Genomic DNA, 23357 nt, shown 5'->3' with positions numbered 1-23357 from the left:
AGTCTTACAGCCTCAAGTGGGCTGATTTTCCTGTGTGTGTAAGAATTTCTGGGTCATTGCTCTTTAAAGGATGTGGAGTTCTTCAGACCTGTGCTGTTCTTTCTAATTGGATTTGAGAATATTTGCCATTATTATTAAGAATGCTATCTAGTACAAACTAACACAAGAAACTTTTGTTATAGAATGGCATGTTCTCACCTCTTCTGTGAAGAAAAAAATGGACTGATAAAAACTCTGATACCTGGAAGCTTGGAACAAATGCTGGGGTTTTTTTTCATCTTTTGGGTGAAGGCATCCTACAGAAACGTGAATAGCCTGAATGGTGCCAGGAGATCAAATGAAAATGGGAGATGGTGAGAGAATTACCTAGGAGACAGGAAGAGAGAGCTGAGCTGTCATGGGAGATGGAAGAATATCCTGAATGGCAGTGCAGAGGGGAAGGGTATTGGTGATGTGGTGACTGGGGGTGGCATGTTGAATTTTTGTGAATTTTGGAGTTTAAGTTCTAAATTGATATGCACATCATGTCTCAGTGTATGTAGCACCTTAGTAGGAACTAGACAGAACACAACATTGTGGAAAAATTGTACTATGGCACAGGGATGTGTAGACACCCCAACTGCAAAGCAGGTGTTTCATGCTGGAGTGCTGTGTGAGCCCCATAAAGACCCTCCATTCCCCAAACAGCCTGTTTATAGCCACCTGTGGTTGCTGTGTGATTGGCAAGTTGGTATATCTAGATCATGTTTCTGACAGTGACTGGTAGCAGATGCTCTGAGGAGAGGCTACAAGGCATGGAGTAGTAGCCTTTTTCCCAGTAATGAGAGATTTAGGGATTTCAGAGTAGTTCAGATGGAACACATTTAATATTAAACGAGAGCAGACAGATTTATTTTTGTTTTAGTATTACATGCTATGGTCTCTGCAACATCCTTTGACAGCAATTTGTGATATATGATTTGCTGTATACAAATGTGTAGAGGTATGGCTATTTTGCTTCAGTTGTTGCTTGAGCACCTACTTTGTCAGAAGGAAATAACCATGCTGGAATATATATACCAATATTACATGGTCTCTGTGTGTGACAGAGACTTAAACTATGTAAACTAATAATTGTATAGGCCATTTCTAGTTCATTATCCAATTGCTTTAGACATGTAATATCTCTATATAGCGATGCTGTAAGTACAGAAAATAAAAAGTAGAGATCTGCAGAAAGTGGAAGAAAAGGAATCCTAGAACTGAATGTGATTGAATGTGGAAAATTAATTTTTACAATTAGAGGCCAATATTATGCTTGTAATTTCATTGAGTGAGATGACCTACATGCTGGGATAGTGTTGTCTTGTATAATTATGTCCAGACCTTTATGAGCTTGTGGATGAATTTGTCAAAATCTTACTTGGCCTTTTTTCCTTCTGAATAAATTGTCTTGATTCTGTTAATGACTTGCAAGAAAGTAAGTTATCTGAGTAAATAATATCTTACTTGGCATTCATGTGTCACTGTAGCCCTTTATGCAGTGTTCTGGGTGCTGTAACAATAAGCCAATAATGACCAATTCTTGGTTCAGTTTAAATGAGAGGAAAGTATCTTTTTGTGGTCTGTAACTTCTTTTTCTTTGCCATGTAACTGTCTTAAAATAGTTTGGGTTTATAAAGAATGATTAGTTCCTTTTTCATTTAGCAGGAGTCATCTGACTATTTTTGTTATTAGCTGTCTTGAAGGCGTGAGGTAGAAACTTCTCAGGTGCTTTCTTTGGCTGTGTTGCACTGTTGCTGAACATGCTGCTTGAGCAGTTGCTACTTCTAGATGTTTGTTTCTGTGTTTTCACAATACTTGAGCCAGCTTCTGTATGGCTGTGTGATGGAGATGGAGGATGGATTTAGTTAAGTGTCATGATGCAAAGATAGTTATGTTTTGTTCTTTTGGTTCAAGTGATGGTACAGCTGCTTATGCTCACCCTCTGAGACCATGAGGGTGAGCTCCCTAGGCACCTGTAGGGAGACACAAAGCAGGGGAGTGTCTAGAGGCTTCAGTTTTGACCTCTGAGCTAAATAACTTGGGGATAATCCTAGCCAGTGTAACAGTGTTTTCAGAAGTACTGAGATGACTGCGTTATTCCTGGTCGTACTTTCCAGACATTTGGGACTTTGTCAGCGTCTTAACTTTTCTTAGCAGTTGTTTGTCCTGCAATCAAAATGTAGCTGTAGATTATAAACACAGTAATAAACATCCCAGAAAGAGGCCGTGGGGGATAATGGACTTTGTAATTACAGGACATGATTTTACAATCTGTAGTACATTTTGCTTTAAATGTTCAGGACAGTCAGGAAATAGAAGTAGGAAGTGAACTTTTCATTGGTCTCAAATGAAAATTAGCTTGGATGAATTCAGGAGCCTGCTTGCTTGCTACTGAAGTGTCTTTTGTTCCCAGTCAGCAACAGACCCATAAAACTCAGAAAAGCATAGCCCCTTTTCAGTACTCCTGAAAATGTTGGCTGTCTCATATGTCAGTGTTGCTAACCAGGTGATTGTAAAATCTTACTGTATTTTAATGTGAGTGAAGGGCTGGTGGGAGAAAGGGACCTCTCTTCTTTGGTAGGGCTCAAAAAAAGACAGGCAAATACAGGGTAGCATATCAAAAAGATGGAAAATTATGTGGAAGTTTCACAGATTCTTCTGAATTGTGTGGATGACTTTGTGAAACAGCTAGTCTTGTGTCTGTTACAAGGATTTGGTATGTGCATATGTGAACTTTCTGCCATATGGATTATCTGCTAACTCACCGAATCTCCCTCAGTTCTGTTTTTAAATCAGTAAAAATTGGCTTTTCTTTCTAGTGTGCCTATGAAAGGTTTTATTGTGAAGCTTCAATGCAATGCAGTGATAGCCTTTCTTACTTGCACTTTGAAGAAGTGGGTGTTGTTTTCCTTCTAGCAGTCGCTAGTGGAAGCAGGTTGTCGTAAATGTGCCTCAGCCGACTTAAACGTACCCCCCTGGCAAAGCTGGCCAGAAGGAGAGTGCTGTGCTGACAGAGCTGCTGATTCTCCCCTGCTTCAAGGAAGGGATAGCCCATTACTGCTGCTGTTTGCAGTCTGCTTGTCCTTCTCCCTCCAGCTTGTATGTGGATCAACACGGAGGTGAAGCGTAGAAAGGGATGTGATCCTTCAGCAGAGTGGGAGCAGGGGTCTTGCCAGGGGGAGCTGCCCTCCCAATAGCATTGTGTGGGCAAGCATCTGCATACACTGAAGTTTTGAGACTTCTCATGGCTGATGAATTTCAAGAGATACAAGGCCAGGAAAAAAGCATGGGTTTCTGTTTGCGTAAGTTTAATGAGCCCTTACTAAAGGTTCAGTGCACAGACTCCGACCTGTTTCACTTCAAGTGTCAGGTATGTTTGAACTTTAAGTGAAACATTAGCTAATGCATGTCTGGATATTTTTTCCCTTCAAGAGGCCCTAAGTCTCCAAATACTTTCTGGGATGTGAGTCTTTACTGAGTTTTTTCATAACTAGATTTTGAGAACTTTTGTCTGTGACACTTGTATTTTCTTAAAGCAAGTAGCAAGGCTGGATTCAGTCCATGTGAGAAGAAGAATGTGTTTGTATTCTCTGGAGCTAGCTGCCCCTCCTGGAGGAGAACTTAAACTTTAAGGGACATGTTTACTAAAATGAACTGCCAGCAAATGGAGATGTTCTCATGTCTGCTTTAGAGAGATGAGGAGTGTGTGTCAAGTCTCAAACTGTTGAGGAAAAACAAGGCATAATAAGTTTATTTTTTCCCCTGACTCCTCCCCTCCTTTTTTTATGACCCCTTTTAAAATTAAGTAGGGAAAATATACTGCTGGAAGTTAAATTTGCTTGCTCACTTCAAGTGCAAAAGAGAAAGGCAACAAGCATCTGCATCCTAAATGGGCTGAAATCACTAGGTATATTAGAAGTTATGTTTAGGTGAGCACCCTCAAAATAGTAGGATCACTTTTTCCTCAACTGCAAAGTCCAGTGGATTTTATCAGGAGTAACAATTGTTTGGTGAAGCTGATTAGACACAGCTGTCATCTGCTAAGTAAGCACTTAAAGTTAATAAAAATGTCTCCATTTTTTCCATTCCGTATGTGTTTGGAAAAGAACTTATTAGTTGGTACAGTACAAGGGATAAAGCACAGAACTTCATATTTCTGTAGTTTGGATGTTACCTTTTACAAAATCACTACACCTAAAGCATGCTGCTGGACATTGTCCACTTCTGCTTCATCTCTGTGTGAATATTTCGGTATAGTGTCCTGTAAACAGGATGGCGAACTGTTGGAGCCATGTTTGACTTCAGTCATTGGAGTTTTGGATATGTATGTACCGATTCTTTCTGCTTGTAAAGCACATGTAGATGTGCACAATCTTCTTCCTTTTCTCCTGAGGCATGATTAATTTCATCTCTTTGAACTTGATCCCAAAGACAAAATACTCTGGATCAAGCACAACATATAATACCGCCTTTTGCTTTTTGCTATTGCTTCATTACTTTTCCCATGCTGTTTATCTGGAATTGTTTGGAATAGTCTTAGAGCTGACTAGTTACTCTGTGTTTCTTGGTAGGGCATGAACTGTATGCAGAATGCATTTTTGATGCCTTTCTCTGCATGTTATTCCAGATTTGAAAAGAAACAACTACTGTTCCAATGCAGATTTCAGACACAAATCCTGGTGTATAAACCCTTTTGAAATGGAGACACACTCCAGTGGAGAATCCCTAAATGGGATGCTTGAATGGTCTGTGGCCAAGTAAATAAATATTTCCTCAATTTCAAGAAACATGGCACACAGCTGCTACTTACTCCTTGTTGTAAAATAACGAGCCATTTGCTGACTGAAGCAAGCTATTGACATTATTGCTAGCAGCTGCTGAACTCTTGGTGTTAACTTAAACAGCTCATAAATGTTAATTATGTTGCAGTTTTGTTAGAGCTCATCTGCATATCCCAGAGGCACTAGCTAATATGTCATGCTTTTTATCCACGTGAACTGATGACATTTCTTAGTGGAGATTCCAAATAATAACTTCCTAAGTCAGTTCAGTGATTTTACTGTAGTGGTGAAAGTTTCTCTTTTAACTACAGTTTCACTAGTACTAGTATAGCTTTATTTAAATGTGTTTCAATAGGCTCAGAGCTGCTGAACATGTGATGGATTGAGTATGAAGTATAAAGGAATATACTGAGTGCTCACTGACCTGTTGTTGGGAGATCTGTGACAAAGTTTAACCCAAAGCCAAACTGAGCAAAATCTGTTGAGTTTATCCCTTTGGTTTAAAGTCATTTTCATATTGTTACGGTTTTGTTGCTGTACAAGTGTGAAAAGCTTACACAAAGTGTTTACAGGCTACTGTAAAAGTGTATGTTATCTGCCTAATAACCACTAAAATGTTCTGGGGCCTTTTACCAGTCCCTCCCATTTTTCAGCCAGCGGGAATGTGTTCTTTAAAACAAAGCTCCCAAACAAAGTAATCCTTTTTTCCCTTCAGGTCAGATTCTGCTAGCATTCTTTGTAGGAAACACTGGTAAACTTCCAGAACCTGGTTTTGAGACTGTCAAAATGATTGTGAATATAGTATGAATGAAAGCACAGATAATGAAATGAAAGCTGCTGTATTATGATCCAAGTTTAAGTTTTTGATTGTAGTCGTTGTGACAGTCAGAAAGAGGGCAGTGTTGTTGCTAGCGCATACTATATAGAGAAGTTATACTTACAGTATCTAATAGTTGTTCTCTCATCCTTACTTTTTTGTGGTCATCCAGTGGACCTTTTTCTCTCAAGGGCAGTGGTATATGTTTACCAGAAGTACACTTTGTGCTTGGAGGATATACTGCCTACCAAAGTAGCTGGAATTGCAGGTAGTCTGGTCTTCTGGTATCAGCCTGTAATTGCAGGTTAACCTGGTGACAATGCAGCCATTCCCATACAAAGCTATACGCTCTCTGCTGTGTATTTGGATGGTGCTTTGATTGCATGTGTGGTTTTTTCCTCCTCAGGGTTTTTTCCTGGCTGCTTGTAGAGGAATTTCTGTCCTTGAAGTGGTGTGCAGACAAGAATGAGTATTGTAGACTGATGCTAGACAGATCTGATCCAGTAAGGTAGGGGGTCCCAGCTTGAGCTGGAACCTCTTGGTCTTTTAAGATAGACTTCATGCAAGGAAGTGTGATATGGGGTGAGGAAGATCAAAATACAACCAATTGTTTGGTTTTTCTTTTTTAGGGGGATGGGGAAAGTATCAAATCAGTGCTATGTAAGGCTAACATCAGACCATACTGAAATCTGTGACCAAGGGTTTGACCTCACAACAGTTCAGTCATCTTATTTCCAGGGACAGAATTAAATGTCTCTCTTCCTCAGACAGAGGTGTGTGAGAATTGGTTTCTGGATTTTCTCATAAAAGCCTGGAGAAATACTGGATAGTACAGAATCTAGTAGCTTTTGGTTAGAAATGAAACAGAAAACTTTTTGGTAGAGGGGGGACTCCAGATTGTGTGTGTGCGCGTTTCAGTTATAATTCCACTAGTGATGTTTTGGGAAAAACATGATTGTAAAAAGAATTCTGTGTTTTAAAAACTTTAGAGTTCACTTATTTCTAAAGAAGTGGTGTAGTTCATTAAAGCTAGTGTGACAATCCAGCTATCAATTCTGGTCACATCTTTTCAGTATTTATCAATGGATTTTTAGTTTTTGTTCATTTGTTCCTTTTATTTTTCTTCCAAAGGTCCACCTAAAAATTCTATTCTTGCCCTTGATTTCTGCCCCATCTACATGCATATCTCATGCAGCAGATGGAGACAGCTTGTTGAGATGGGACACAATTTCATATATCCAGAGTGTCACTTAAATAAGAAGAAAACACCCACATTAATTTTCTCAGTGACTCTAAGTGTCTTGTTTTGAGACTGAAAGTAAATTTCCTGTGCTGCATCCTTAAACTGAGAATAGAAGCATACTCAAATGGCTGATTTCAGGAAATTAATAGTGACTTGAATATTGGCCTTCTTCAAAATTCTGGTTCAGAAGTATCTTCTTGTGGCTGCACTCCAAATTAAAACTGGAGCTTTTTCAACCACATTGTGTGTCTTTTGGCTTTGGTGTGAATTGGGTGCTGATGAAAAAGATAGCTGACTTGGATGGAAGTTTGACACACGTAGAAAGATGTGTACCTGAAAAATCATGGCTAATGAAGTAGTCTTAAGGCTGATCTAAGATCAGTCTCTGGATCAAAACAATGAGATAGAAAAAAGAAATAAATTATCCTGAGTAAAAAGCTTTCCTTTGTTTTGTTTGTTAATTCTGTAACCTCAAAAGTTTGAATGGATGACCTAAATGTTACTGCAAATCTCATTGTTCCAAGTCTCTGAGCAAAGGAATAAATTGTTCATAAACATTAAGTCCCGCATTCAAGGATTTGACTTTGGGTTTGTAAAGGACTTCAAGAAAGCAGTAGATAAAGGAGATTTATGTACATACTATACAACAGTGTGTGTTATACACTGATTTCTTTGCAATCTGCATTTTGAAACCCAAACAGGCCAGTGAACTGCCAAAGTGTTCCTCTGTCCAGGCGGGGAGGGTGCATCACCAGTACCACCTTTTTATTACTTGTAAGGCTTGTAAGTAGGAAAAAACAATCAAATTGATTTGGCAGAAACTTGTGTTTTAGTAGATAACTTGTGTGGGGAGAAGAAAAGTGATGAAAACCTGAAATGTTAAAAGGTACAAAAGAAAAGTTGTACACAGTTTTAATAATATTTTTTCTTTTTATTTCCCTCTTACAGACCTTCAAGTGCTGACCTTCTTGGTCTATTAAGTTATTATAAACTTTTGCTGCTCTGCGAACATATAAAGATGTCTCGCAGCCCTGATGCTAAGGAAGACCCTGTGGAATGCCCTCTTTGCATGGAGCCTCTGGAAATTGATGACATCAATTTCTTCCCTTGCACCTGTGGGTACCAAATCTGTCGTTTCTGTTGGCATCGTATTCGCACTGATGAGAATGGACTTTGTCCTGCTTGCAGAAAGGTAAATCCCTGGAACAGCAGCTTGTCTTGCATATTTCACAAGGCTTTTGTATTGTGTTGGTACCAAAGACATCCTTTTCCTTGAGGGAAATGATCATCTAGCCATGGCCTAGATCAAGGGTGAGGTGTTGGATCTTTCAGATTCTGTCTCCCTATGTATTGAAGCTGTTATGACACAGCTGGTCTTGGTTTATTAAATTCAGAACCGGATTGGTAGGGGAAGCTTCGGGTCAGAACCAAGGCATGCTGATGCTGTGAGAACTGCTAAAAATAAAAATCCTTTGAGTTGGGGTACTAATGCATTAACAGAGTCTTTTCAGGAAGAATAGTGAGTGTTCCAGCATTGGGTTTACTGAGAGCTAAGGTTCTGTTAAACTGAAGAGCTGAGAAGCAAGTTTATAGAGCACCTTCTTGTTTTGTTGTGGCACTGGAGCTTTTTAATTCATATTTTAGTGGATACTAAATGTATAAAAATCTTTGGAAAAAGATCCACTGGTGTTAAATTTTGAAGCATTTCAAAGTCTAGACTATTTGTCTAGTATTCTGATCTTGTTGATAGATGCTTGAAGGTAGTACTTGATACCTCCCCGTGTTCTTGATGTCTGGCTGATTTGGTTGGCCACAGCTGTAAATGTCAACTTCACTAAGTTGCCTGTTATTTCTTTTGAATTATTTTATTTCTCCTTCTAGTGTTTTGCTTAAACTCATTATTTCCTTTTCTTCAGTGTTTAATAAAATTCCTTTTCAGTATCTTCTTGTCTTTAATGACTTCCCTTGACTGTAACTTTTTTGCCTGGCCTTTCTCTTCTTGTAGTTGCAGCTACTTATGTGTTCTTGTTCTCCTATTATTTAATCCTGTTTAATGGTCCTGTCCCTAGTTTATGCCTCTCTTGTCTTCCTGTCTCATGTTACAGCTTCTTTTTCAGACCCCCAGTAATCTTACTTGGTCTCACTATCTTTATTCACTGCCACAGTATTTTATAAGCACTTCCAGTCATATTTTCTTGCTGCTCTTTTGAGCTTTGGCCACGCTAGAGCTGCTGCTGTTGACCTGTGTTTGGATGCCTCTGAAAGCCTGAAGGTTTTCCCACAGCAACATGTTTGTTTAAAATTTCTGTAAATTTGCTGCAATATTTGAGCTCCGTGTTCTGCAAGATAGATCCACGTGTTACCAGCCAAATCCTTCTCCACTTGGGATACCTGCTGTAGATGACACATGCTGTATAGTAATTTCCTACAGTACAAGAAGATTTCTACTCTTCTGATACAACGTGAGATTTCTGGGATTTCCTTGTCTAAGTTGCTTTGTTTTCCTGGATTGGTTACACTACTTTTTACCTGTTTGTTATTTGAAGTTTGTGAAATGTATTTGAAGAATCACAGAAGCAGTGTGCTAGTCACTGGTTTTGGGTGTCTGAATTCTTTAAAATATGGTGGCCTCTTAATGTGGAATGCTCTGCCCTATGGTTGGATGTGCAAGTATTATGATTGGATGTGCAAGCCTGATTGGATACAGTTTGTTCAGAAAAACTGTTCATGAGGAAACCTCGAGTAAGTGCTATGATTGGAGTGTAACATACTGGCCACTCCTGGAGAGAAAGGAGACATCATCTTTGATAACAGATGAGGATTATGTTCATACATTCTTCATTTATGGACTGCAAGATACACTTGAGTGGATTTGGAGCTATGTCCCTGGATTGTACGAGACTGGCCTGAAGAAGTCTGGCTGAGGAGGACATCTCTTCCGTGGCACAAAGACATTGTCATGCAGAGACCACACCAGGACCTTGGGAATAAATCCTCTTGAGCTATGGAGTTACAGCATTAAATAAGTGAAGAAGGCATCTTTTGAAGTGTGCTGGACAGAAGGAACCAGGTATGTGTATTTGTGTTCAGTGTGTGTAAGTAGTCACTGTCTGTGCATAGTAAGGCTTCTGGGGAAAGAGCTGAGCATTTTTCTATTTGTAGCTACTATATGGTGCACATTGATTGTGGCCACTTAAAATGCTGAAGCACAGAACATGGCAAAGCAATAAAGTTCTAGCAGGAAAGGTTATAGTAGGGGTAAAATGGTTTCAACAGGTATGCCATATTGTTATGATGAGTATACCAGTGCAGGGTACTTATTGTGAAATGGACTGTGGATAAACATACATTAAAACAAGGATGAGTTTGTTATTTACAATTACATAATAGAAACCTGCTATTTGTGCCAATGTTATTGAATGCAGTGTGACTTATCCAGTAATTTGATCACTACTCCATGGAGAAGAGCAGTGAACAACCCCATGTCCAGGGGTTTTGGTTGAAGAGTTTGGGGGAGATTTTGGAAAGGTCTGTAGTAAAATAGCTTGGCTAAATGCTGTGGTGGCATATATGCCATTAGATCTTAACTGTGCATTGCATATATACCATTATCTTCTTAAGCTTCTTTAATTCACTTCTAACTGAAAAGATGTTAGCATGTGGTTTCTTCTGCCCAGGGGAGAGTACTTCTGTGTGTTTGAACTGTTATATAACTTAATATCTGCACATGCAGAATATGTTCATGTGGTTGCAGTCAATTGATTTAGCCTTAAGTTTCCTCCTGTGAATAATAGCAGTCTACAAACATTTGCTTTAGTAAGGTGCTAGTGTGAATTAAATGCTGGTTGGAAACTGGTACATCTTAGTATTAACATGTTAAAAACTTTCTAAACTTCATTAAAATCATCTGAAATAGCCTTGAAAAATGCCTTATTTCTAGAGAAATAGAAATTGTTTCTGTTTAATTCCCTAACTCCAAAAGTACCTACTTCAAAAAAATATTGAGCTATCTGGCTTTGGGTTCCTGATGCCCTTCAGAATTGTAAGTGTAGCCAGTTGCAAGATACCAAGCAAGGCTTCTTGTTTTTTCCACTTAATTGATTTCTTAACTGTGAGTGAAATAGCTGCTGACTAGACAAAATAGAATGAAAATATGCTGTATTCAGAAGAGACTGCTGTAGCCAGAAGCTGGTTTGCTTAGCAGCAGACTTGCTGGTTCTGATTGTAATGCCAGTGATAATTCTTTGCAGGGATATTTCTGTTATCCTTTCTGTAAAATTCAGCAGTCTAGCTCCTGTTTGCCATGTGAATAATACATACTGTTTCAATTGCTTAATTAGAACATGCCACTCTTAGCCCTTAATGTCTGTTCCTGCACTTTTTTAATCCAGCAACAAAAAAACCTAGCTTGTTCATGTTTCTTAAGTATTTTGCTCCTCCACCAAATAATGTAACTTGATAGACAGTTGTTCCTGTGGTGTGGCTTTGGCTTTTTCTCCAGTTCCTTGACTGAGCGTCCTTTATCTCTCCTATGAGAGATGTAGCACCTTGTGCTAGAGATGGAGGGAAATAGCACACTGCTTAGATGTATGATCAAGAAATTAACATGCTTGGTCCATGTTTCTCTACTACTTCTGTGTAAAAGGAACACTTAGTCTTAAAGCACAGTCTCCAAATATCAGTGTTTCTTCCTGTGCTTTTTATCCCACAACTGAGTCGTTTGGTGCAACAATTGATGTTTTGAAATAGATAGGAATTTATTTTCTTTAATGTAAGTATAATGGTGTATACTGTGCATAAACCTTATTCACTTCCTTTGTATTTCTTGTTTCAGGACCTATTTGGTAGCAAGACAACAAGTGGGAAATGCTGGTGCATCCATTCTGTGGAAGGAATGTGACCTGCCTGGGAATGACAAAAGCAAAGTGCTTGACAAATCACAGCTCAGCTTTCAACAATTGGGAAATGGGGGAAAAAAAGTCTGAAAGGAAACAAAACTGAAATAACAAGACAAAATTAGTCAGGAAGACTGAGAATTCATCAAGGGCCTTCTCTGATTAGAGAAACAAAGACTTCAGGAGACATTCAGACTTTTGGTGATGTTCCTGTAGGGTCTACCTTGCACTTAGTGTAAAGAAAATTTGGTCATATTCCATGATGGCACACATTGTTTTGGGAGCCTCATTGTTTTTGTCTGAAAAGCATTGGTATAACTTAAGTGAGAGGTGTCAGCTGAACTTAGTGAATTGTTGATGTTGATATCTCCTAATGTCTTGCATCTGAAAGTACATCAATGCTGATACTAGAGGTAGCTACTTTGGTTGGATCTCAAATCCTTTATCAGCTAAGGCATTAGAGACAGTATGTTAAGCAAGTATATTGTTTTAAAAAAATAAGCTGTAGTCATGTCAGTAGCATTTCCACTTTTTTGCTGCAAAACCTGAGAGGCTCTGTTATGTATAGTCCTCTCTCTACTTCTGATTTGTAGGGTTAGACAGCAAAAACAACATACCAAATGGTGCTGTGAAGTACACCAGCTGTCAATCCACCTTGCTTGGCTTTCAGAGACTTGTTCCAGCAGTCTGCAGTGCATGCACCTGTTTGTAGTTGAACCATCATCCAAGTTTGTGAACTTCGTCACTGGGAAACCATGACTCTGAAGATGAAATAATTTATTTCCCTATTTGTAGTCTGATTTTTGTCCTTTACTTGAAAGGAAAATGATTTCTAATACTATTTCTTTTAGAATTAGTTTCTGAGATGTTGATGCTATGCTTATTTGCCTTCCACCTTCTTTAAATGTGCAATATCTCCCAATTTGTTATTATGCCACACATGATACATAGCTAGGAAATCATCTACCCCTCAGTTGTTTCAGGGTTATTCTTGGGATTCAAGAGATGTGTACAGATTCATTTATAGGTCCTGCAAGTCAGCATATCAAACTATTTCCATTCCTTGGGAGCATGAGAAGCATGTCATATGGGTGATGCACATATAAAACATGTATTTAATACAGCCCTACAGTATCTAGTGAGAACTTCAGAAGATTCTGTTGCTCAGACAAGTGTGGTTATCCATGGTGGGACACCATTTGCTGCTGCTGCTTAGTGACTGAAGTTCCTATTCTGCTAGTCTCAAGCTTTCTGCTGAGATGGAGACATTTCTCTTTCCCTGATTCTCAAGCTGCCCAGTTGTGTTCTACTAGGAGTTTTTATGCTTTCCTGTAGAAATGCAAACTACTATTTGGACATAGAAATGTTCTGTTCAGAGTTATGCTTGAGCTACCCAGGATGTTTCCTGATTCATGTTCAGTACCTCCAGCAGCAAACAGCTGTACAGAGAAGGAATATCCTGTCTGATTTGCTGCTCACTTGTGAATATACTCTGAATGTGGCTGGACTTGGCAAGAAAGAAGCTGATGAATTTTGACACTGCTGTAGTTTCCTTGAACCTTCAGGAGCCTTACTGAATCTACTGAAAACCATTAATGCATTTCTTGCACGGTACCAGAGAGCAGCACTCTTGCAAGTTTTGCCTTGCATAGTATGGGATGTGGAGTAGGAATTAATCTTTGAAAGAATGGATTGTGGATAGGACATCACTTGATGTAGGGCAAGGCATATTTTTGGAACTGTATCTGTTATACTGGTGCACTTTTCTTCCCATTCCTATCTGAACTCACTGATAACTGAGATAACTCACTCTTTGCCCTGAGTAATCTTTTTCTTCTTTAGTTTACGTGATTTACTAATACAGATTTTGAGAAGCTCATTAAGTGTAAAATTATTCTGCAGCTCAGAAGTCCTCATATGTAGATGTGTTAAAACACAAGATAATAATTGGCTATAGCAAATCTCAAGTGACCTTACTAGTTGGTTGTTGGTGTTCATCAAGTGCATTTTGAAATCTAAATGTATTCAGTGTTAACTCTGAGTTAACTGAGTAACTAATCAGAGTAATACTGAATCTCTTTTTGAGAAATGCTATGGTTTTGACTGTTCTTCAAGAGTAACTTGAGCCCTTACTGTGTTTTCATGTTAAGGACACCTGCTAAAGTGTCTTACACATTTAAATTCCTTCATCATACTAAGACATGTTCCAGAGGTCTTGATGTTTGACTGAGACACCATCTGCTCAAGTCAACTGTAGCATATTTGCAGAAGATATCTTACATGTAGCATAACAATGCTGAACTTTAAACTGAAGAATGGATTTTGATTTGTCTGGGTATATGCTCAGAAGGTTATCAGGTCTGAGCACTTGGTGGCTCTTGGAGTAACATCATGCAACTATGAGGAAGATATGCTTTTAACCTAAACATTTTCATCTGTTGTAGATTTTTCTCAGGTTATTTAGTATGACAGCTAGTTTTGTACTCTTGTCATTAACACAGGACAGTAAGGAAAAAGTTAAACTCATTTTTGTTGGACTTGCACACTGAAAGCTTTGGTTATAGTAGTACAAGCAAAGACCTTAGTTCAACATACTGGTGAGCTTGAGCTTAGCTTCTTTGTCTTAAGTCTCTGTCTAAATTCACATCTCCTGTACTCTTCTCATTTTTTACTTCTTGGTGTTTAGAAACTCTTCTTTCTGTTTGAGATATGTTCTATGTACTTGTTTTTGTGCTTAGCATTGCTTTCTGTGTGCAGTGTGAAACCTCACTTTTCAGTCTGAAAAAACTGGGGCAGGTAAGGAATGTGGGACTGCTTTGAGGGGTAATCTGGGGCAGAGGACAGTGCACTGTACTCTGCAAGACCCAGCTAAAATAGGGCCTTTATAGCATGAATAGAGCAGTCTTTTTCGGTAACTCTGAGGATGCTTGTACTTCTCTTGCATACTTTTGAGATTAAAATATACAGTGTTATATCTGTGAGGAGTTACCTGTAGGGATGGAGAGACCAAATTTCAAACTTGTACATAAGCATGGTGAGAATACTGTCATTAATTGTGTTGAAATCCCTCTCTTCACTAGAAATTAACCATGTAAACTTTGAGTAGTATGATGATGTTACTGTCTTGAACTTAGTGGACCACTGAAGCTACATTTGTATTTTAATTTCTTATCTCAGAAATACTTAAAGATACTTAAATGTCTTGAGTATGTTCAAGTACCCAGATCTGTATCAGAAGTAAATATAAAGTGCATGCTTTCATCCTGCTTACACTAAGCTCTTGTTAGTGTAAACTGTATTGGCTGTCATGTTGCAGCTGCTTGTGATGTTACCAAACTGACTAGGCAGCTGGGTTAGAATTTGGTTGCCCAAGTCAATATTATATCTATAAACAGAAGAATTCCATGTAAATGCAATTAGTTTACCCTTCCCAAAGGACTGAGTATGCCTCTATAATGTGAGTGTCCGTAACAGTCAGATCAGTATAATAAAGAAATTTTTACATTAAGACATGGCAATTAATGGTTTTCAAAGGTGTTGTTTCTTACATGGGTTGGTTTTAATGCTGCTTGTTATGTTTAGCCATATCCAGAAGATCCAGCAGTGTACAAACCACTCTCCCAGGAAGAGCTGCAGAGGATAAAAAACGAAAAGAAACAGAAGCAAAACGAGAGGAAACAGAAGATATCAGAGAATCGCAAGCATTTGGCCAGTGTACGGGTTGTACAGAAGAACCTTGTCTTCGTGGTAGGGCTATCTCAGCGCCTAGCAGATCCAGAGGTGAGCAGTTCACTCTTGCAGATCTTGCTCTTAACTTGATGCTATGAAACATTGGAATATTCTTGTGTTTCTCTGAAGTATACAAAATTAAGCTATATCAAAATGGTTTGCTGCTGTGAGGCCTCCACTTCTTAAGGAAACTTAGCTTCCTGCTCCATAATACCCTCAAGAAGTGTTTGTCTCTGTCTTAGGGAGTACAGGTGCTCTGTCATTTTTTTATTTTTTTGGGGAAGGGGGGAAGTTGTTCTTTGTTTAATGATAGGAACTTGGTTTTAAGCTAAAAATAAGCATAAGGGCTTTTCAGGTACTCTTTTTCCTAGGCTGGATCTGCTGGCACTATACAGCTAATACACAGTGTCACACAAACATGTAGGGACAGAAGAAAAAAGCCAACCCTTGGAAGTATATACTAGGAAGAACCATAAGGATTATGTCCTTAGGAAGTTGTGGGGAAAAAGTTAATAAGAGGAAGACCCCAGAAAAAGTTGGCCTACTACTCTGCATCATCAAAAATAAGGTTTTCACTGATTATATTTAAAATGCTTTATTTACTTCCATCATCAGTCGTAGGGGCAGGTGGCCAGTGCAGTAAGTGCTAATGCATAAAAGTATCTTGAATTAGAATATGGAGGAAATGTACTACAGGGTAACATAGATGTCTTTAAAATTACAGTGCCAGATTAAATTCACTTTATCAAACTAAACTATCTGGAGAAGTCTCAAACAGAAGTGGGTGTTTCTGAGGTCTCAGAGTATAGTCTGTATTTTGCTAGACTGTTAAAGAAACAAGTGTATAAAGCAAAGCTGCTTTTAGTGAAGGAGAACAAAAGGAAGGATAAGAAGGGAAGACAAAAAAATCAATTAAAACTGATCTGGTGTATAACACTTCAGTGAGTACTGAAATATAGCAGCAAGTATTTGCAAGCAACTGTCAGCACTGGCTTGGGGCTATTTTACCATTTAAAAATGCAGTATGCATTTATTATTGAAATTTAATTTCTTTGACCAGATGGAGGATTTGTAATTAAGAGAAATAGTAGTAAATACAGTTGATTTTTATATTTTTTTTACACTTCAGATAATTTTACACTGAATACTTACAGTAACTAGGAATGGGTTTATTTGGGGGATGGGGATGTGCTGCACTAGGTGTATTGGTAGCAGTATTCTCAGTGACACACCAGAAAATAGTGTGTACTTACTGAATGTTGCATATAGCACAAGGTGACTTGATCTTCAAGAAACTAAGCCTGAGAGAAATGAGCTAAAAAAAGCATATACTATATTCAAGTTTTCTACTTAAGCAGGCAAAAAACTCCTTCATAAATTGAGATTATTTGGAATGGGAACTTGGCTGTCATGTCCTGTTTCTGGAAATAGGTCTGTGGATCATAGTGGAGTGAAGTGGATCCTCTTCTGTTCTTGTGCTCTTAGGAGAATTGTGAAGGCTGTGCTGTCATGTTGTACCAGGAGTATAATCTGCAATATGCTTAGGTAAAAGGGAGGTTTCTTTAGGAGTGTCATTCTCTTCTGGAGTGATGCCTTCGAGGGTGGGTGTAGTATGTTTCAAGAGGATGTAGACCAAATGAGGAACAGTCAGAAGAGACCAATGAATGCCTGGCTATCTATACAACATAACCTGTAGTTATTTGGGAGGTTCCCAGTGTGATGCTGTTAGTTCTTGAAGGCATTGATGCCTGCTTGGGAAGGGAGAGGGGCAGTTTAATTCTTGGATCAGTACAGTTCACCTCCACTATCCAATGCTAATATGAAGGTGGAGCAGAGGAAACATATCTTCCTTTATAACCTCTCAGGTTATTTTCTAGAACTAGAAATGCCCTTATTTTGTCTATCTTCAGTCTGAGTAGTCAGTACTTTTGTACCTTCTTCCATCACAGAACGGGGAAAAAATGGCTTTTGGTATAAATGTCACATATATAGCCAGTTTCATTGGTACACAGGTAATGGTTATGCAGCAGAGTTGCTTAATATGCTGGTGGTGTTCTTGATTCACCCAGGGTCCCTAAATGATTTGTCAGTACTAACTGATCCCTGGAAGGGCAAGATGAGTATTTTTTTTCCTTTATAGATGTGATCATCCCTCATTCATTTCAACATGATATTGATTCCAAAATGTTTTTTCTTGTCCCTAGAAATTTTCCTTTGTCTTCCTTTACTTAGTCTGGTCTTGGGAAAACTTGAGGTTATCTTGAGCTAATTGGTTTACTCCCTTTTTTTGGAGTGTGGGGAATGGCAGTCAGGATTCAGCATTTTATACCTAGTAATTAATATAGCTGAATGCAAGTTTAAGGTGTATTGGTATTTGGAAATGAGAATGAATTTGATTTTTATTTTTTAAATCAAATTATAAAACAGGTTTATACAGGAACTTCCTATGCTGAATGTAATGTGTTTTGCCAGGGTGGGATTTGAGTAATCAGAGTACTGAAAGAATTTTTTAAAATACAACATGAAATGTGGGATATTTGTCATTAAAGTTCTGCAGTGGCAACATACTTTGTATTGCAAGTAACCATGTTTTTATGTGGGAAAACAAATCTAAATCTTTGTGCTCTTCTTTTAGGAGAGACGTGATTTTTATTAGTTAAAGGTTTTAGCTGCACAGTTTCACAGAAGAATAGGTACACCTCTGTATGAATTTTAAGTTTACCATTTGAACTTTCTTTTCTTGTAGGTTTTGAAACGACCAGAATATTTTGGGAAGTTTGGTAAAATACATAAAGTTGTCATTAATAACAGCACATCATATGCAGGCTCACAGGTAAGTCAGAGGTTTTTGTAATTTTTTTATTTTAATTCCTTTAGAGAATACATGTGTGCAGAGTGATTCTAGGGCTCCCTATTTCTGATTAAGCAATAGGTAAGAGTGTAAAAAGAAAAAAAGGCCTTGCAAGAATCAAACTACCATTAAGTTACTGGGACATTTTCCAGCCAGACTCTTAAGCTGGATGCAGAATTCAACATGGAAAGATTGAAAATTGAGAGACAGGATGAGAAACTTTAAAGAAGCAGCAATATAGCATTTAGTAACTAATCTGCATTTTGGGGATAGAATGTCTTTTAAGTATTTTTAGAACATTAATGCAACATAGTGATGGATTTCCTCTTTTCATTCTTTATGTATCACAAATGAGTTTTTATGGCTTCTACCTTTTTTGTCAGTTTCTTGTTAAAAACATCAAACCCTAAACATACCAGTTTATTGAGTGATTGGCTAAAAAGGTGACTTAATGGGGAAAGAAAAACAAGTAAAGAGTGTGTGTTTTCTTCCTAGGGTCCAAGTGCCAGTGCATATGTAACCTACATCCGGTCAGAAGATGCCCTCAGAGCCATACAGTGCGTCAATAATGTGGTGGTAGACGGCAGAACACTTAAGGTGGGAACATTTATATGCTCTTGCATATGTGTTCTAGAACATTAATATCAGGGATTGGCATACAATTTTGTTTGTGTTGGCTTTTGACTTCTTTTCCTGGTATTAATCTCAAAATGGAAGTTCAGTGAGCATCCAGCTGGCAGTGTTTTGGTGGGTTAGCAGATAACTTCTTAAAACAAAGTTTGAGGCAAACAGATGGACCTCCTGTCCGTGCTCATGGTGGCTTTTTTGTTGTATAGCATAATAGTACAATGTGAAAACCCCCTGTTTGCTTTTATAGAATGTTTCTGTAGTCCATACACCACCCCTCTTAAAAGCTCCCTTGGAAATCAAAGGTTTTTTCCCTTTTGGTGCCTGTGTAAACAGGTCTTGAGGCTGATTTGGCCAAGTTGGTGGCTATGGAAAATCTAGTTACTATTCATTTCCTGACCCTGCTTACATGTCTCCTTATGATTATGCGAATATTTACTGAGGCTCTTACATAGCCATTTATTTAGATTAGGATGCATTTTTATTTTCATCCAATTATCTAATCCTCAAGAATATATATATTTCTTACAAATGGACTTTTATTCCATCTGCATCAAAAATGCATTATGGTGGAATTTCTATTATTGAGATAATTTTTTAGATAAAGTTATATCTTACATGGTTAAAAGCATTCTTAACCTCCAGTATTTTTTTTTCCTTCAGGCATCATTAGGTACAACAAAATATTGCAGTTATTTTCTAAAAAATATGCAGTGTCCAAAACCAGACTGCATGTATCTACATGAGCTAGGTGATGAAGCAGCTAGTTTCACAAAAGAAGAAATGCAGGTAAGTGTAGTGAATGGGAAACACATGAAATGTGCCGCATACGTCTTACTGTTTATGATTTAGTCTAATATGTGTCATGTGTTGCTGAATGTTAAGGCAGTGATGAATTTTGAAATCCAAGAGGTGATCAACTAGTTGGATATTGCAAAGAACAGTTAGGTCAAGTTCTTTCATTGCATGCTGTTTTTAAAGTCTGAGAAGTCCAGTGAGTGTTCATAAGGCAAAAAGATGGAGATAAACTCTTAGCCTGGAATTCAAACAACCTGAGCTAACTACTTTCCCTTTTTTCATACTAAAGTAAGGTAGTGTCATTTTTGATCTCTGTGAATGAAGTTAGTTCAGATCTGGGTTTTATTGTAAAATTGGTGTGTGGGCAGTTATCATGGATTGGCTCTTGTGCTGTGACTGACCGTGCTGTCTAAAGCCCAATAACCCTCCTAGCCTGTGAAGCATTTGCAAATAAAATGTTGAGGGTTACTACAATAGCACATAAAAAATGGTGATGGGATTTTTTTTTTACTATCTCAACATCAAAATGCTTATTTTCTAGAGTAGGGAACCAAGTAAATGGATAGCTGTACTGTCTCAAATGGGGTACATTTGGAGCAGACCATTTCTGGTCTGTCTCCATCCTCCTACATGAGGTGTGGTAAAGCTGTTAAACTCAAGTATGTCAACTTTGCATCCATGCTGTCATTTTTGCATGTGGTCTGTCCCTGAGCAGAGGGTCCCCACCCTTAGTGCCAGCACAAATTTTGTTCTAGTAGAATTTTCTTTATATGTTAGGCTGAGGTAAGCTGGAGAATAAAGAAGAATGTCCATACCTATTAAATACTTTCCACAAATTATTTCTGAGGATTTCAGAAGATAATGGCAGTAGAAGGAAAATTCAAGGACAAACTAGGCCACCTTCCCTGTATGTTTTCCTGTATTTCTCCCACCACCTAGATCTGTTACGTATGCATGTTTGGGAGTATGTTCCCGTCTAGTCTTTTTAGTTTTTTATAGACCTGTCAGCCATGAATTTTTTTAATCCATTTTGAATCTGTGGATACTGCCAACTCTTTAGTCTTTTGTGGCAGCAAGCCCCAGAAATTCACTAGCTGTTTTGTATGAAGTGCTTTCTTTTGCCTGTGTTGAACTGGGAACTAGTTTGTTTTGTCAACTTTCCCTTAATCTTAGCTTCATAGTGCTTGCTGAAAGCAAAACCCCTTATTCACCTGATTCATTGCCTTTCTGATATGGCAGAACTTGATCTAGTCTCTCCCAGTTTTCTCTCCAAATCATAGTTTCTGGTCTTATAAAATTTTAAAGCAGTTGCTCCATTTCTGCAGTGTCTGTTGCCCTTCTCTGTATTTTCTAGCTGTGTCTTTCTTGAGATGGAGAGATCAGATGCATCATGTGGGGGAAGCCAAGTGTAATTTATCAGTTTTCGATGTGTTGTATTTAGTGTGATACATGATTTTTTCCTTTTGTTTTAGTTTACTTGAAGTGGCCTTCTTAGTGATGCCCAGCACATCTTTTGTGGCTAGTGCATAATCAGCTGACAGTTTCAGAGCTCTGTTGGCAGTAACCTCAGCATCTTTATTTCTGAGCTGTAACAGCCAGTTCACAGATCAGGAGTGGGTTACTATGGTTTAAACTGCTTTTCCCTTCTTGTGTCACCTGACATGTCCTTGGTGAAGCTTATTTGCCACCATTTGCTTATTTACTGATTTCGCTGGGTTTTCTTTGAAGCTCCTCATTATCAACGTGGCAGTTTATTACTCAAAAAGCTTGATATTGTCAGCAGAGAACTTGCTTTTAAGGCCTTTCTCAGGCATGCTGATGGTGTTGCATAGAACTGATGCCAGTCATCAGTCCTCATTGCTTGCTTCTGCACCCTAAGAGTTATACTTTGAACCATCTTCAATTCAGTCTTTCTATGTTGCTCTCTTCCATGGCAGATTAATAAATATCTGGTGTGAAACCTTATCAAAAATGTCTTCTTTCAAAGTTTTGTGGGGCCTCTCTATTTATGTTTACTGACTCTGTGCACGTTAGTGAAGCAGGGTTTCCCTTTACAAAAGATACTTAAATTCAATCCCAGTGGTTTGTGTTTATCCATGAACTTCTATTTTTAAAAATCATTGTTATTGTTATTATTATCATCTTGTAATCTTTGGAAGGATGGAGGTTTACTTAGCAGCCTGGAGTTCACAGAATCTTTTCTACAGCCCTTTTTGTGGAAGTCAGTGGCAAACTGTCAATCCTGTGGCCTGACTGCTAGTTAAAATTGATAGGCTATGTACCTTGGTCAGGATTTCATTTTCATGTGTGAGTTTCTTCAGAAGTCTTGAGTGGATTTTACATCGTCTTGGTGACTTACATGACTCTTCCTTCCCTGTTCCTTGTTATATTGCTTAAACTTTTATTGAATTTCATATTGCTTTCTTAAGAGTAATTGGAAATTATACACCTGCTAAGTACATTGTTCTTTTGGTGTGCCAGCCTTTCTGCATTTGTGTGTCAGTGAATTTCCAGATCCATTTAATGAAATTGGATGTTCATTGTTTCAGACTTTGACTCTGTATTTTTTCAAAAAATTGACAATGGATGATTTGTATTCTTGGTTAAATAATTAATAGATCTAAACATAGTGATAAAATAAAAAGAATTGATAGAACTCCAGGAAGTCTAGGAAAGTGAAGTTGAGAATATCAGGTGGGTTGGAAATGCCAAGTTTGGCCTCTGGGTTGTCTGCTATAAATAAAATAGAATTACTACAAGCTTCTATATGGGATATTAATATTGTTTCTTTCTTGCATTTGTGTGGCAAATAAATGAACTTAAGACTGACCACTGATGTACCTGGCTGTGATATTCAGTCTTTAGTCACTGAAGCAAATTGAGAGAGCCAGAGAGGTTTCTTCTTATTCATCTGCGTAACGTTTGCAAATTGTTAATTGTGCAAATCTGTGCATCAGCCTAGTTGCTACAGTCATAGTGGATGGTGAAAGAAGCATTTCCAGGGTGCAGAATATCTCAAGGTTTGCATTTAGGTGAGCCATACTGTAGAACCACACTTTTTCCTACTTTAGGTAGCAGCTTGGATGTAGACACTGACCAAATGGGTAAGATGATGCATATACCACATGTTTCCATCCTTCTTGAGAGGTTTGTAAGTTGACTACATAAGGACACATTCAGAATCAGTCAGTAATGGAGAATTGGAGGATTAAGTAGCAAAAGAATGGAGTCATTGATAGGGTTTTACTTGAAGTATTCCAGTGAGATATGCAATTGGCCTTCTACAGGCATCCATAAGGGAATGTAGTTTAGAATCAGTACTATTTTTTGTATTTTGTCTATTCATGCATAAATTTTTGTAAAAAAAAAAAAAGTTATATTTTTGTTTTAGGTCGTAAAATTTTCCTAGGGTATGTGCACATTGACTGTACATTAATTCCATTCTTGTTCCAACAAAATAGTAAGGAATTAATGTTACAGAGAGTTAAATTTTATATGTAGAAGTAGTGTGAGAGCTTTTTAATCAATACTGAAGATCATAAATTTGGTGTTTCAGATTTAAGATTCAGAAGACCGGACTATAAATCTTGGC

At 38.1% G+C, this 23357-nt stretch overlaps 1 protein-coding gene across 4 annotated transcripts in view; it reads left to right on the top strand.

Annotated features, from left to right (window-relative positions):
* The window catches only part of CNOT4 (CCR4-NOT transcription complex subunit 4), a 76550-nt gene that overhangs the window by 25297 nt on the left and 27896 nt on the right, over window positions 1-23357 (top strand). For all 4 annotated transcript variants that reach the window (XM_058023368.1, XM_058023366.1, XM_058023367.1 and 1 more), the window contains exons 2-6: window positions 7814-8057; window positions 15343-15540; window positions 18236-18322; window positions 18836-18937; window positions 19631-19756. In XM_058023368.1, coding sequence (XP_057879351.1) covers window positions 7884-8057; window positions 15343-15540; window positions 18236-18322; window positions 18836-18937; window positions 19631-19756 — 687 coding nt within the window. In that variant the 5' untranslated portion in view covers window positions 7814-7883. The remainder of the gene's footprint in view (window positions 1-7813; window positions 8058-15342; window positions 15541-18235; window positions 18323-18835; window positions 18938-19630; window positions 19757-23357) is intronic.

This window comes from Melospiza georgiana, chromosome 4 (genome assembly GCF_028018845.1).
Source record: "Melospiza georgiana isolate bMelGeo1 chromosome 4, bMelGeo1.pri, whole genome shotgun sequence".
Taxonomy (NCBI): Eukaryota; Metazoa; Chordata; class Aves; order Passeriformes; family Passerellidae; genus Melospiza; species Melospiza georgiana.
Note: the sequence above shows the minus strand (reverse complement) of the source record. Positions and strands in the feature narration are given on the sequence as shown.